Here is a 17,299-nt window from a genome sequence, read left to right on the forward strand (position 1 = left end):
GCACTACAGAAATGCCTTTGTTACCAAAAACTTTGAACATTTTCTCCCTGTAAGTAATTACTGAAATACTATCATAGGAAAATTCATGAGCTAATAATTTCCCATTTTATTCACTCCCTTTCCTCTCTCAATGTTAAGTGGCCATCCCGAAACAGAGCCTCGGTCTTTTTTTCTGCCAAATCAGTGACAATAAACATGGTTTATTTTTATTACTGCTTTTTATTTAGGAATTGTAAAGTTTGTTCATTCTTCCTTTTTCTAATCACGTGTCTTATGTTTATGCTTCAGTCTAACAGGAAACACCGCTTACGTGGGCACGTTAATACACTTCATAATTTGCTTTTATGGTTACTCTTTCATGGCATCACTTTACGCCTGCAGGTAACTCTTATGCTATGTAGTTTTTTCTAGAATCCAGTCTGCATATTCAGCAACTTTTGTGTAGACACCTGGCTGCCTCGGGCGAGCGCACCCTTCACCCCAGCTGGTGATGCCGACCAGGTACCACACTTCCTCGTGCTTGCATGACAGCGGTCCTCCCGAGTCTCCCTGTGGCACAGGAGACAAAGACAGAGTATGCAAGGGACAGCTCTGGTCAGAGTTTCTCCCAAGGAAAGCCTTGACAAAAATCAGCATCACTCAGTGTTTTCACCAGCATAACTGCCTAGATTTCAATCACTTTCACCTAAAGCTGATTACCATAGTGGTGAAGCAGGTTTTCTGTTTTTCTGGTAAATTGATTTCTAAGTATTTTCCAGGCATTACAATAACTTTCAACTTCCCATTAATGTTCAAAACTACTAGCATATTTATATTTGTAATATATATACACACATATACATATACACACACACACATTGACTTAAAACCCAATGAAAAAGACCATATGTGCAACCAAAAAAACATGACATTTGCCATCTTTTTTCTTGTGATCCTGTTTTCAGTATGCTAACCCCAGTTCTGTACATGGATGATCATCTTTGAGTAATTCCATACTCCCCAGGATAAGAAAAATTTGTTTTCTTTTCCTATTTCTAATTGATCTTTCTGAAGATCACAAAGATCTTCATATTTAAGTATAGTGTAGCTGTCATGAATTGCTGAGATGATAGCAAGTATATTAATTTTATATAACAGCATCTCCACATTTAATACAGCTATTAAATGAAGAAAGCATTATTGGCATAGAGGATAAATTACTTCCCAACTCTGCACATTTTTATTCTTAATTACTCCATATGAATCAAAATAACATTCAGCAATATATCAAAGAAATGCTTACTGTTAAATGTTTAAAATGTAAGTACTATATTCAGTAGAACATTTAATGTTACTAATCAGACAAAATTTTCATCTTGTATAAATTAGCTCAAAATACATAAATTAATAGAACTGCACGAGTACAAAAGCAGAGAATTTGAACTCATGATGTTTTGATATTTTGAATTCTGATAATGAATAGATCACTTTGCTCAAGTCATCTTTATTCCATTCTCCATGTACTTCAAAAGTATTCCTAACACTTTCCCCTTCTGGATTGTGAATAATGGACATTTCAAAATAAGCTTTCATGTAGTTCATATTAAGGAAAAAAAAAATCACATAGGAAATAAGCTCTGCCTGCAGAAATGTTTTGGGATACTGTATTTCCTTTCTTTGAATTTCTGAAACTCCAACAGAGTGTATCATTTGCTTTTTTAAATGGATGAGTAACAAATTGGTACTTTCTTTTTTATTTATTCTTCATATTTGCTTAGGGCTTTTTTTAAGCAAAAGTGATATTATTTTCACCAAATTAAGTGTTGAGGCAAAATTTATTAAGTTGAGGCATACAGTAGGAAGTTGTTTTGTTTCTTAGTAGGAGAGGACCCAGAGGAGAGAAGAGGACCCACACTCAAGCATTTTCTTATGTGGAGATGCATAGAATCTATCCCTGATAATCTCTATTTATTTCACATAAGAGAAGTTCTACATGTACTTCAATTCTCAGTGCTTTTGGCATGCAAAAGCAACAAGTTGAGTGATAATTCTATTTATAACCGTATTTTTGTTATAAGAGTCTAATTATGGTTTTAAGCTATATATTTGAATATATTATTATACATTTCTTTTCATTACCTTACAAGCATCCCTTCCACCTTCTTCATAGCCAGCACAGATCACTTTGTCATCTATTTTGCGATCCCGATATCTAGTCTGGCATTCCTCTTTTGACATGAGTGGAACAGTAATCTTCTGAAGAATATCTTCTACACGACCTATGTAACATGCAGGTAAGAACAGAGAAATGTTCAGTTCTAGCAAAATAAAAATTTAATTTAAAATCTAGAAATCATCACATGGGGATATTAAAAAGTTGCAGACCATGGCTTTTAGAGTGATGTTACACTGTCATGACACCGTCTTTCCCTTTCTGTGTCAGCAAACAACATTGATTGTTAATGTGAATGTTTCTGTAACGTCACTTTTTCAGTGTATACCTCACGACCAGGCAAGCTTCAAAAACCCTTGTGATTTGCTGTGACTCCCCTTACGAGCATGGCTTTCAGCCCAGCGGCCCCTGGAACCCGCACTCCCAGCTCGAAGCGCTGCTCCATACCCTTAACGATTGTGCCTCAGTAGTGAGTTGCAATAGCACTGGAACCTCCCAGCTGCCAACTCCGGGCTGCTCAATGCCCTCATAGAGGGCAGAGGGATTTGCGTGCAGAATAAACAGCAGTGTGAAAGTCAGCATTTTCGTAGAAATTAAGAAAAGATATGCAGTCTATACAATATCTGCATAAACATATAGATTTCCCACTGAACTCTAACTCTCAAACAGGGAGGTGGGTAAAGGATAGGACAGTGTTTAAGAAGATTATAATAAAAATTACAATATAAAAGAACACTGATAAATAACAGCCACCTGAGCTACCTCTGTATAAAAGCAGAGGCACTGAAATCAGATGTACTATCAAAACACAAAAGCATTTTATAGATGTTTATAAACAACATTCAGAATCATAAAAGCAACATATTTCAATCGGATTTCTGAAGTGAATTCATATTAGTAAAATCACACAAACAAGTATACTGGTTATGTGAAGACTACAAGTCAATATCCTGTATCTCAGCAATTAGTCTGTTAACTTTTCCAGTTGGGAGCTTGAAAAGGAGTATCTATTCCGGTTATATACAATTTTTGCCAGTGCAATGGTATAGAATCTAAGGAAGTGTATTTGACGGCTATATGGGTTACATTTAAGGTTACATTCTTATAGATTTCAAATTCTCAAATCAATGAGTTTATAAATACTTGTCAGTAGCCTGTTGTGATTTTTGTGTCAGAGCACAGAATTATTTACTGACAAATTTATACAATTCCTAAATGCTTTCTGTAAGAAGTCTTATTAGAAGTAATTGCAACTTAAGAGAATTATAGTGCCTGCTCAACAGCAATAACAGTATCCCAAAACATGGTAAAATTTGCTTTAAAAAAAGCCTTGGCCTGACTCTAATCAAACGTCTACTAGTGCGAAACACAAAATGTCCAGTGAAGTTAAAGGAGTTATGCAACAGGAATGCCGGAACTACCAGAACAGCCAACTGCAGAATCACACATTAAGATCACGAGCTCAAACCCTATTTTAGGGAGCATCTTCATTTTTCTGTATTTTCTTTATTTGATTTGACCCCCAAGTAAATATTTCTTTGACAAAAACAAAAAAAAGCCTTTGTCTTCTACGTGCGTCATAAGCTGAATCCAAAAGATTTCAGTCCATCTGGTATCCTTAAACTTTCCTAGTTAAGGCATTATCCCTCTCAAGACATTGATTTTGCAAATACAAGCACTTGCTGTTTAAAAATTAATATGTACCTCTTTCTTTCCTATAACCCCATCCAGTTACCCAGCAGTTGGTATAAAGCGTGTTAGCATCTTCTTTCGATGGCAGGCAAATGGGTAGTTGAAGATCTAAAATACGATTTGAAATGTTAGTTTGGCGAGTAGAAATAATTACAATGCTAAAGTTTCATAGGCACCTTATACAACCCTTGATGATAGGCACCATGTTAAGTTTGGTCCCTTATACTATATATTGCCCCAGTCACGTAAACACAAGCCACCCACGTTTTCTTCAAAGCCAAACGAATAAGATTCTTCTCAAACCCCATTAATTGCATATTAAAGGAGACCAGCCCAGGTTTCATGCACTGCGATAACGAAACCAGTCCTATGGCATCCTGCGTATTTTCAGAATTAGTCTGTAATACTCTACATACCAGTAAAATTCATAGGTTTATCAAGTTTCATTAAAGCAATGTCATATCCAGTCTGTGCGAATTTATACTGAGGGTGAACAACAATCTCTTCCACTTTGAAGAAAGGCGTTTCCTCTGTTATTTCTGATTGTTTTAAAATACCCGCATAAACACGCCAAATGTTGGGATTCTCAAGACTAAGGGAAAAAGACAAACAGTCAGTCTGCAGCACAAAGATTTGCACTGGTTTAGAGTTTGTGTGCAGGTGCCATCTCCTGAGTGTACAGTGAAAGCGCTGAGGTGATCCTCCCCATTTTCATTTTCACATTCTCAAACTCTAAAGAGACCTCTCTGATCCATTCCTTCCCCTTCTGCTTTTTATTTTCTCCTATTATTTTTGTCTTCAAGGGTCTAATGAAAGCCCTGAAGTAGTAAATGAGGTTCTTTCCATTTATTTCAGTACAACTTTCCTATTAACCAAAACAGAGTTGGAAATACAAATTCGAGTCTACTTATACACTTACTCAATATGAGAATGACTCTAGCCATCAAAATGAATGCAAACAAAACACTAGAAAGTGTAATAATATAGAACCATATGAAAAGTTCCAGTTAATCTTTATACATTTAACTTTACTTCAGCTAAGTTTAAGGGATATTTCATTGCAATATTCTGCTATCAAGACAACCTAAATTTAGATACATGCAATGAGAAGATATGAAATTTTCAAAATTTTTGGAAAATTTATTTAAAACAAATTTTATATGTGAATACATAAATATCAGTCTTAATATCCAGCCAACACTGTCTAATTTTTATTTTTAAAACATGCTTTATCTCTTTGTCCTTTAAAATGCCAGCAACTTTTACAAACATGATAGCAGAGAGATAATGACATTCTTTCACATAAGGTTTTCAGGGGGCTTAGAAAGTATAACCACTTTAAAAGGGTTTGTCACTAAAGGCCAAATGCTGGCAACACTATTTCACACTAAAATCAGATTACTCTGCTTGAATAAAAGTGCCTAATCTCAGTCTGTGTTGCTGAGTCATCTTTGAAGCCTGTTATCTGTTACTTGTCCTGTCCCATCAATATATAGCCTTAAAATTTTCAATCTGTAAGTGACAGGATAAGGTGCTTTCCAGATGCAGGCAATATAACAAGGGAAATGGATCGTTTGCATGTCAGTTAAATCAGCACTTCAAAAGAGGAATGGCTTCAGCATCCACATTTGATGGTAATCTGGTATCATCAACAATACATACTACATGTTTCAGTGCAAATTATCAATGCCTTAGGTGTTAGCGGCTTTAAATTTTGTTCTTAAAGCTGAAATGCAAATCAAAAATAGAGTATTAATTGGTTGATTGAAAAAATTAGAAAAAAAAAAGTTAAAAGCAAACCAACACCATTAGGGTCTGTATATTTCACATAATGTGGAGATAAATGAGTCAGTTTAAAGCTCAGGTATCAGGAACAGCCTAACTGGAGCACCACCTAGCTTTATCTTGCACGAATACATCTAAGTTACTGTAAATATCCAAAGTATCTGCTCAAGAACTTCATCTTCTAGGTACATTAACAATTTAGCATCAGTAATACAACGGTATGATACAAATAGAGAAAGGTTATAGTGTGAAGTTCCAATTACAACAAAAATATAAAGCCTGCCTTAAAACTTCCCCTTTTGGTTACATTAAAATAGTTCACTTCATTCTACTCCTCATTTTTATCAGGTATACTTATTTTTCTGAAAGACGGATCTCAATTTATCTCAAATGCTGAATGAAATTTTTTTACGCATACATTTACATTTAGCACTCACCTCACAACGCAATGAGCAGCTGTAAGAACCCACTGGTTGCTGATGATAGAGCCCCCACAGAGATGTCTCTGACGAGATAACTTCACGTGCAAGCTTACTTGCCAGGGCCATTCGCCAGGAGAAGAGTCTTTCCCTCCAACAATCCTTATACTTTTTTCAGAATGCTGCATACATACTACAGAAATAATTGGAAAGGCTGGTTAAAGATCATTTTCACTCATCAATGAAAAGCCAAAGGATGAGACCACTGCTGACCAATGAATTGGGCCCAATCTTCCACTAAGAAGGTGACACGTGATACATAACAGACTACCTTCACTTTTTCAGAACACTGTTTAACTTCCTAAGTTGTCCTATTATCATTTCAATGCAATTATTTTTCTGAAAAATATAGCTTCCTGAGTTCTAGGGAGGTTTAGACTTCCTGTACTGAAATCAGTCACGTAATGCCCCTTAATGTCCTTTTACACTGAAAATTTTACTTACCGGTACTGGCTTTTTGTTTACATAATCTTAGTGAGTATCCAGAGATCCTCCCTCCTCCATGTACTATTTTCACTGGGGATCCATTTGAGGACATTTTCAGGTGGCACTCACATTTTCTGCCAATAAATTAATGTAAAGATTCAGTTTACACTCTTTATGCAGAACATATTCACTATTCCCTCCCTAAGTCTGTGGGATGATTCTCTCAGCAATCTTTAAAACGTTTTTTTAAATCTATCTCACCCTTCTTCATTGCATGAATCTTGGAGTGGAAAGTAGGTAAAAAATTGGCAACGGATCATGTCTGTGCAAACTTGCTGACAAGCTTTGTGTCCTTTAGCATAAGTGACATTGAGTTCCTCTCCCCAAAAATTCATATTCATGTAAGTGCGAGAATTGCAGGCTGTAAGAATGAATATTCCAAACATCAGTAAGGCTAAATGACATGATTAATTCAAAATGAGTATTTTTATTGTAACTTATTCTTTACCAGGGAAGGATCTTCTACAATTTAGGAGACTAAAGCCTGATACAGCTTTTTCTCTTGATATAAGTGCATCTGGTATACCACTTCTTGATGTCTTCAGAAGGCAAAGATTTCTGAAATGAGAAATTTTAAATATAACTAATTCTGTTCTCACATTCTAAAATTGATATTTTAGGTATCAGTAAGAGAAGATTCTTTCTTAAATGTTCTTTTTCTCCCACCTCTGTGTCTGTAAAAAAATATTTCCTATAAAAACGTATTAAAGAAATGCTAACTCAACACCTAAGTCCATAGAAAAAGATGGCTTTTGCAGTTTTGTGAAATGGCATATGGCTCTACTATCAAATATTGTACTGTATTTATACATACATAGAAAAGGTGACTTTAGATGATATATGCCATCTCAGTTTTGCTCCCTGAAATTTCTTTGAAACTTTATTCTTCCTTCAACATCTGTTTTGTGTGGAATGTAGGCTTTTAACTCTTCTCTCTACCAAATATGAAAAAAGGAAGTTCAATCTTTAAAGGAAACACTTTACACCTCTTAACTTCATAATGCAGGAAAGCAGATGCATATTTTAACAATTTTATGAAATATGGCTTTAATTCCTTACAGCAATCTGGAGTCTTACTCTCTCTTTAACGCATATAACTCCATATTAACATCAGATATGTAGCTAATTACAAGAAGCCTGGTCACACTGCACAACAGACGCCCACAAAAATTCTGAACATATAATTAAAACTCGTAAAAGTGATGCTTTACTGGAAATAACCTATTTATTACATTTATGGAAAATCTTATTAAATGTGGTTAAAACAGGCTGTAGTATTTTTTCAAATATCTACTGAGAAAATTAAAGTTAATCATTATATTCACCTTTGGGATTCTATTTGCCATTCCCTGGTAAAGAATGTAAAGAACAAGCAGTTTGGAAAATATGTACAAATAGTTTGGCAGACGGAGATATCAGGAGTGAAAAAAGTTGTAATATTAATTCCTGAAAATTCTTTATGTTCAAAAATGTCCATGTAACAATCTGTATAAAACAAGAAAAGAATATCAAAATTCCAAAGATTTTATAGTGTTATCAAAATATTAAGACTTACAATTTTTTTATTGTATACTAGTTCACTGTTTCTGTCCCTTGTGATTGATATGCCAGAAAGATATCGTAATAGTCAGATTAGAAAAACGTTTCTTATGAACATTTTAAAAAGTATGTTACCTTATGTCAAAGATAATTGAGTAGGGATGAGATTCAAGTAAAAAAGCAGGGAAATGACATGTTAGAATATGGTTTTACTAATCTAAAGAGAAGAACTTCAAACCAGGATCACCAGAAATCAGTGGTACAAATCCAGTTAGGCATAAATTATCATATCCCAGAAAGTCTAAAATCATTGAGGTGACATGTCTGGTGACATAACCAGACGAGATACAGTAGTCATAAGAAGCACTAGCAGGTTTCAAAAAAGAAATTGCCTTCTCCAAGCATATACTTAAACTTCTAGTTAAAATCCTGATACAATAATAAAAAGGGAAAAGAATGCAGCAATGACAGAGAGGTCATTATTAGAACTGCCAAACCAGAAAGAAGATCCAAAGCACAGGCCTTTCTTAAGGAAATAGTATTCAGAGCACAAATGTGGATCGGGAAGTTTACAGAAGCTACCCCACGATCTAAACAGTCATGTTCAATGATTGTTTATTCAGTATTTGATGACATCAACTAAGAAACTTTGCAAAAGCCAAAAAAATAGGACAAATTACTATAAGCGAGCACATAAGGACAAAATCAGAAAGACACGAAGGCACAAAATGAAAGGTCAAATAGCAAGAAACAAACTGCCTGAAGAAAAATATTCAGTAACATTCAACTAGGATTAGGAAAGGAGCTGGTCTTCTGCTCGGGGAGAAGGAAAGCTAAAGACAAAAGACATAAGAAAGGCTAAAGAATGTATTGCCTTTTTTCCTCTCTTCTTCAAGAAAATTAATTACTGTCATATTGAGACTGTCATAAGCTATAAATCTCTTTGATAGTGTCCAACATTTTTTAATTTTTCTTGCAACTTAAAATCATATTGTTTGCGCATGTGCTTCAGCCCACTGATTCTTCATCAAGTCTGTGAATAAGGACCCTCAAAGTGCTAGAATTTTCTTCTAAGCGTGAATATACATCTTTCTAGTCTATCCTACAAGACAGCACTTTGGAAAAAAGTCTTCCTTACAATCTTTCTTCTACGTATATATAGTGAGGGAATAGCTGTTTTCTTCTCTTTACATCTCTCCTCGAAACTTATCCTTCCTTTCTTATTCTTCACACTTCATTTTTCCATTGGTGCTCCATTGTTAGGAGCTGAACTAAACTACCTTTTTCGAAGTTTACAGAGATTATTCCTATGGAGGGACTGTAAGAGTCTAAAGAAAGCATTTGGATAGAGAAAGAAAAATAGAGGGGCCTAGGAAATAAAAAAGTGTGATTAACATGAGAAGAAAAGATTATCTACAAATTCAAATAGGGCTACATAGAGGCAGAAGAACAATATCACCATTAAGAAGAAAAATAATATAGCAGATAAGACAAGAAAGAGGTAGATTAAAAACAAAAAAGTAAAGTAGGATGCTTTAATTGAGAATAAGAAGGTATAATACAAACTGTTTGATCCTGTAGTCTTGAGAATTTTGGCTGAGTAATGATTGCAGGAACAAGCCCAGACTCTACTTTCATCACAAATCACAGATGCATCCCACAGAATGCAGCCTTTCATATTAGTCAGTGGTATCAGAAAGCTACAAGCCTTCATTAAAAATTTCCAAGTGCATACATAGTACACAAACAAAATTAGAAAGTTTTATACTCTTCGTGATCTTTGACTTGGATGAGCTTTTATCTTTCATTTTCGTATCTCTGATACAAAGATAAAATGCAATTCGATCAAATTAATTTATGAAAGAATTCTTTAGATCTTCAAAGCAAAGAATTGTTTTTGTAACACAGAATAATAAAATGGAAAAATCAAAAAGATCAGAATCTCTTTAGTGCCTGAGTACTAGCTGTATTTCCAATAATTAAGAATAAGTTTATACTGTAATTATTTAACATAATGAAACATTTATGTATGACAGAGATGGAGAGTCCCTTGTCATACATAACCCTTAAATCTAAACTGAATCAATAGAGATTTTAACAGTTACCTGTTTCAGAAAGTTGGCACGACTTTAAAGAGAATCCAGATACAACATCATCAAGCACCCTTATGTTGGTTGGAGTTCCTGAAGCAGTATGTTTCAAGAAGCATTTTTTACTAAATGACAAAGAATAAAGAAAGCATTAAGATAACATGCCTACAGTATCCTTTTGGCACCTTAGCTCATAACATGCTCTATATTCTGGCAACGGGTGAGAACAATCTCTAGTCTCCAAAATAGTCTTCAAATGAGGAAGAAGTCTAGCCAAACAACGTTTAACTTGCAAAATCAAGTAGGCTAACAGCTCAAAAACAGTACAACTAAAATTGAAAGTATTTCTCTAATTGTACTGAAAATGCTATTTTCAGAGCAATAAGCAGAGCAAGATTTAATAGAGCAATAAATCTGCTCACCTACCAATATCATTTGCATTTTAATGTCTTCAGTGGATTAAAAATCTTTTCAGTGCCATGATAATCAAGTTTGTCTTTCTCACAATGGATGAATGCAAGCTAATTTACTACAGATGTTTTCCTATCTGTCAGTTTGATTCAACATTTCAAGGATGACAAGTCAAGGAGAAACTTACTTCCTTGAATAAAATTCTCTCACCTTCAACTGCTCTGAGATTTACTCTACTAAAGCACAGTGCTGTCCTGAAAGAGGGATCAAACCTGTATTTACCGAAGGCTGGCACTGTGAAATGTTTCTGAAGCATATGTAAAAAATTGACAGTGGTTGTCATTGGTGCATCTTTTTTGACACTCTTGATAGGTGTCAGCTGTAGTAACATCATAATTTTTCCCTTCCATATCTAGTCCTTTGTGGACACCTGGACTGCAAGCTGTGAAAAAACAAAAGAGAGAAAGCATTCTGAAAACATAAGATTTTTTTTTTTTGAACTGCCTAAAAAATAAGTGTTCATACATCACAATCACTGCAAACCAGTGTCCACTGCCCGTACTCATTTAAGTTACATCATACTTCTCATATGCTTCTATTAACAAAACCAGAAGTATGGGCAGGACACAATACCACATGGTAGAAGAAAAATTTGCAAACTTTGACACTGCCTCTACCTACACAAGAGAGGACCTCTAATACCTATGGCTGAGACAATGATGAGATTAAACATAAAGTAATTCAGATTAATACTAAAACATATACTTTCCCATTTCTAAATTCAAACAGCAGTTTTAAAGGCAAATTCTATCCTCACAAGCAGTACCCATTTCCCATTTCCACAAAGAGAGAATTTAGAGTGTGGAGTTTGAAATAGTTTTCCTCAATGGAAACGGATGCACATTTTACTTTGTGGTCACCAGGCTGTCTTCACAGAATGCATAAGCCAGCCGATCAAAAGAGGTTGGGAGGTTTTTTCAAATATGAAAATACAGGGATAGCTTTTGATTTTAGTGATGTTTTCTGATTCCAGAGTAACTTCAGTGACATCAATTGCACTAAATAGCATAAAAAATAATATCCCACTGAAATCTATTCTGCTGGGCCAAAGCTACTCAGAAGAATAAATATGATAGGATGTTGGCAGAAAAGCACTTTTAGAAGTCCTGAAAGCTCTGAAAGGCAAGTGCTGTAAGAATCAAGCACAACTGATTTGTCAATAACCTGCAATGTAGAGCTCACAAAGTGCAAGATGTATTTACCCCTGGCATATTCAGGGCATATTTCATTTCCAAAGAAACTAAAGAATTATGCTGACATCAATAAGGTTATATTTAGCCTCAAAAGCAGCAACTGAATATTTCTTATTCAGGGACAACATTTTTTTACAGCATCATGTTATGCTTAAAGCTGATCTCCATGTAATGACAGTATGATGGTGGTACAGGTTTAAACAACACACTTAATAGACTTAAAACGTGCCCGCTGATAATTCCCAGGCACAACATGCTGACACTGTGAGACTGTGGATATAACACACACTCGAAGATGGAGCTGCTAATAAATTATTACATTGAAGGCAGCAACATCACCTAACGACTGTCATTGTTTCTGTTTTGTTGGGCATTCGTCCTGTAAAGTTATACAGTAGGCAGTCATACACATCTTATAAGCAGCTTGCTGAAGTGGAACTGTAGGAATAAATTAATATTTACAGCTAGAGCTATGAGACTCCCAACTGCTTGAAGCAAACGACTTGAAGCTGCGACTGCAGCAGCATAATTTCCCTATTACCTTGTTTGGGGAGCCTGGGTGGTAGATAGTTGGGCTGAAGGATGAAGCAAGTCAAGGAATTGTAATCTGTGTTTGAAAGAGGCAAGGGACATCCCAGTCCCCCGGCAAGGGGCATCCTAATCACTGCTTGGCTGCTCCTGATTCTATTTCTGCTTCTGAAATGATAGTTTTCTAACACACATGCTATGTGACACAGAGCGTAAAACTCACATGTGAATGAACATATCTTACCACTAATTTTGATGTTACACTGTTTTAAGGAATGTCCAGAGATAGCTCCTTCCATATCCACTTTTGGCAATGTTTCAGTATCGCTGTCTTTTAAGTAGCAGGAAAACCTGTGTTTTAAAATGCAGCAATTCACAGCTTTGCAGTATAACACAGACCTTTCTAGTTCTTTCTCAGGTGAAATGTAAGGCATCTCCTGTTCCTTCAGCACTAAAATTTAGGCAACAACTGCAGTTTAGAGAAAGACAGACTAGAGCTGTATCTGCTTTGCTGGCACTGGCATGCCTGGTGGCAGACTGGAATACATGGATTACGTGCTAACTCCAAGAGCTCTTAGAGAGAGAAACGCACCCAGGTTCAAACGGTTTGTAAAAGGGTTCTGAAGGTAGAGATTTACTGGGCATACAGACGGAGCACAGCATACGTCTTTCAGGCTAGTTTCATTCTTAATTGTGAGAAAAACAAAGAGAAAGGATGGTGGGGAGGGATCAGCTTACACAGGAGGAGGCAGTGAACTGCCAGAGACGTAGAATTACTCCCACACTCTCTCTGCAGCGCGTGGCCCAGAGGAAGGAGCGCACGGTTGGTCTTATGTCCTGGAAAGGGTTTGTATGTGAGTGTGAAAGATCCGAGTACTTCCAGATTTAATCTTTCAAATTTCAAGAAACATGCTTTTAAATTATTAAAGTTCTATGACACTGTGTTCTCCACAGCAACCCTGTAGCCTTCCTTGCAGGCCTATGTTCTGATGAAGTGGTACTGAGCTCCTAAAAATACCACACAAGACCAGCAAAAGCTGCACAAAAATAAACGTGTTACCTTTTTGCAGGATCAGCAGTCCATGTTGCCGGTAAATAGGTGAAGAACAGACACGTGGGATGGTAAGTACACACTATTTGACAGTAATTGACGTTTGGCGTAAAAAACGTAGTGAGGTCTCCTCCTTGGAAGTACGTATTTTCATAGATCTGAGTCACACATTCTGATATGGAACACCAAAATGCGTAAGTTATTGCAGATGGCAGCGCGCACTGTTCACCAGGAGAGGGTTAAGACACTGCTCCATCATTGAGCTTGCTTTTAAAACCAAGTACAGAGGCTGAAAGAGTTAGAAACCTGCGTGTGAAGATAACTCTAATGTTTGGGGACATTCTACAGCCAAACGCAAAGAAGATGCCAATTTGTATAGCTTCGATTGCTCCCAGCGTTTCATAAACCTGCTACTTCCTTGTGACCCAACTGAAACGCAGTTCAGCTTGCTTCACAACAAAGAAAACGTTGACTGTTAAGAGAGAGAGGTATTTTAGGAATAGTGCAAGATCAAAATAAGCTTGTCTATAATTTCAGATTTGTAGGAACTCATCATCAATCCTGTCCTGAATGCTCTGTAATAAAAGCCACTCACATGGTACAGTTGTTTGACTGAAATTAAAATATCTAAGTGGCAACACATTTCTATGTTTTGAAATTTGAGAATATGCAAGATCTCCACATCAAGATGTATGTAAGGGCTGCTTTACAGAGAAGTCCGTTCTCTGCTTCTTGTATTTTGCCCTCTGAATGGTAGCAAACATGCCAGTTTGTAGCCTGTGTCCATAAAATAGCTTTTTCTTAGCTCAAGAATGAAGAGAAAATACTTTTACAGAATGGGAGGAAATGCAACTGAAAAGATTTTATCCAGCTGCTTAGTCTGTGCTTTTAGAGCTCTCATATTGTATCAAAAGCTATTTAAATTAAAAACAAATATAAATACTGTTTTTATAAATACAGTTTAAAAAATTTTACAAGTGGATTTTACTTCATAAGGTACTATGTAACGTAAAATAAAATACATCTCGGGAATTTGATGTTTCCTATACATGAGCAAAACGTAGAAGTTATAAACAAAAGAAAAAAACAAGGAACTATTAGGCATATTTGCAAGGTTTGCTAGTATTTTTAAAAAGGTAATCTATTTTTACAAAGAGTTATACCTACAAATAATCAGGAATTTTCTGGCATATACACTTTCATAAGCTTTGCCTAAAAATTTATGTTTATTCTCAGTAGAATTTGCTTTCCCAATTTTGTCATTAACAGGATAGCATTTTTTATTACTTAGAACATTCTATATGAATTAAGAAGTAAAAGTAAAAGAATGCTGTAATTGTCTGCTGTATCAGACATTTTGGAAATTATTTACCTTCTTGTAGTGTAAATTTATATATATATATAAATTTACATCAATTTATATTATTTAATACATTTAACTTCTAATAGCTTCTAAATTATGTCACTTCTGAATAATTTTATACAAGTGTATGTTTCTTGTACTTTAGAAATGTTCCAAAATTTTAGTTGTACTGAAATTTCAATCCAAATAAAACATTTCTTAAATAACACTACATTTGTCAAACAGATTTTGCTAAAAAAACTGCATTACCTAATTGTCATCTGAGAAACTAGTTAATTATTTTCTGAACATAAAACCACACTGGGTCTTAGCTCTAATTTATCAGCACAGGAAACTTCAGGGGAATGCAATGGCATTTTGTAGTTTGATTTTTGCTAACCAAAGTAAATCATTAACACAAAGTGGCATTGAAAAATGTACACAATTACTGATTTTTCAGTGTAGAATTCAAATGAATTCTACAAAATCATTTATACTAAAACAATTGTTTCTTGAGTTACTCACACTTGCTGCAATAATATTTTGAGTCTGACAGTATGTGGGTATTACATAGATACTGTTTAAATCACAATAATTTCACATACAAGGAAAAAAAAAATGTGGTGGATTCTGAAGCTCAGTTTATGTCCTCCTCAGAGGCTGTTGGGCTGAGCAGCTCCTCCACCCTGACCATCTGCCCTGTCTCCCACCATGAGAAATGGGCAGAGCCTCCAGGAAGAGGTGTGAGGGACACCCTCCCCCCCTCGCACCTCTTGGACCCTATCACTGCCAACAGCTCCATTCCTAAGCTGCTGCTAAAATTGACTTTGCTGCTGGGTGTGAGACTTTAAATCTCACACTGGTTTCATACCAAAGAGCTAAATGTAGCATCAGTCCATTAGAAAACACCTGCACGGAGCAAGGTCCCACGTGTGCTGGCCAAGGTGAAAGCACGGAGGCCAGGCAATGTCAGTAAAGCCCCACTAGATGCTTCCATTTCTGGTAAGGAGATTATGTGAGAGTTACTCAATTCAGTGCAATTCAGTAGAACATCAAGCCAACTCTCTCAGGACCAGATTGCAGACACTAACATGTGTCCTCCCACCAAAATCACTTTGCTCTGTGGTTCTACTCATTCTTCATATAAATATTTAGGCTGTTTGGAATATTATCCTCTTTAATCTCCCCTTCTATAAAGATTATGCTACTCCATGTGTGTATTTTAGGGATTATATATTCACTTACCGTTGTAAACTGAAGCAAATAAGAAAATGAAATAAAAAGTCTGATAAATCCAAATCATCCTAAAAAACACAGAATTATTCTTTAGGATATGTTTAATAAAAGGTGCATAATTAATTTTATAAAGTACTACAATGCATATCACTAAGTGATTTACATGTGTACTGTCCACCATTAACTCAAAATGGTATGGCGAGTTACAAATTACTGTTACGAAGAGTGATTGCGGCATATATACAATAATAAGCAACATCAGCAAAAGTTCTGTCCTTTTCTTAGGGTTCTATAAGATATAATAAAGCTCATAAGTACTTGAATAATCTCTGCTTTATTTAACCAAGAATAGGTATTCTGCTGCAAAACTGGGAAAAACATTTCATCAAGATATTATTAACTACAACTCTGTTCTGGTAGTTAAATAGATACTCTTACTAACACAGCAGACATTTGATTCACACTTCACCACTTCTGGTACGATATATAAATCTTATATTATTCCTTTTCTTACATGCTACCACTTGATTTGATTCTCTCACAGTTTAACTACACAACAGAATCCCTAAATAGATCAACATACACTACCTTGTTGCTATGAAAGGCTCTACTGAATATCAGATACAATAATGATTACATACCTGAACATACAGTAGGTCTGGATGAATGGATAAGGCTTGTGCTCTACCGAAGGGGAAAAAAAATCAAATAGTCTAGTTTGTGTTAAATATTACTATGTTTGCAATGCTAGCTTGTCTTTAATATTTACTTTGAAAGTGTGCTCATTCTGTCAATATTGTTGCTGACCTTGGGCCACATTTTCAGAGTGTAAATCACCAGCACTGCAGAGAAATCAATATACATGAATTCTACCAGCTGAGTATCAGTCTCTTGATGACTTTAAAAAAAAAAAAAAAGTCTAATTCCTGGTTCAGATCAGTCAGATTCTCTGCTATTAGCACACAAATCTAGATAAAAAGGGAATGAGGGTCATACTTACATCAACATAAATCTCAAGAGTAAATCCTTAACTAGTTGGGGGCATTGGTGTGAAATTTTTAAGATAGATTCAGACTCAAGTAAATGATATCATTATGAAACTAATAAGCTCAAAAGAGATCTTTCAATGCCTGTGGGGTCTACAGGTATCACAGCATTATAAACCTTGAGAAAAGATACCATACTATCTCTAGAGAACACTTCCAAAGACTTTCCAAGTGACCTCAGGTATGTCACATTTTCTCTCTTCCTGCAG

At 35.5% G+C, this 17,299-nt stretch overlaps 1 protein-coding gene across 1 annotated transcript; it reads right to left on the reverse strand.

Moving 5' to 3' along the window:
- Nucleotides 1-220: 220 nt before the first annotated feature.
- On the reverse strand, nucleotides 221-16,918 carry LOC134139878 (coagulation factor XI-like). The gene is made up of 15 exons (XM_062574657.1): nucleotides 16,686-16,918; nucleotides 16,054-16,112; nucleotides 13,476-13,638; nucleotides 12,660-12,766; nucleotides 10,917-11,076; nucleotides 10,239-10,348; nucleotides 7,920-8,079; nucleotides 7,043-7,152; nucleotides 6,796-6,955; nucleotides 6,553-6,668; nucleotides 6,067-6,241; nucleotides 4,261-4,436; nucleotides 3,857-3,952; nucleotides 2,119-2,258; nucleotides 221-549 (listed from the first exon to the last, which is right to left on the reverse strand). Exons 1-15 carry the CDS (start codon nucleotides 16,691-16,693, stop codon nucleotides 394-396), a joined length of 1,896 nt encoding a protein of 631 aa, XP_062430641.1. The 5' UTR covers nucleotides 16,694-16,918; the 3' UTR covers nucleotides 221-393.
- Nucleotides 16,919-17,299: the final 381 nt, after the last annotated feature.

Source organism: Rhea pennata, chromosome 4, assembly GCF_028389875.1.
Source record: "Rhea pennata isolate bPtePen1 chromosome 4, bPtePen1.pri, whole genome shotgun sequence".
Lineage (NCBI taxonomy): Eukaryota > Metazoa > Chordata > Aves > Rheiformes > Rheidae > Rhea > Rhea pennata.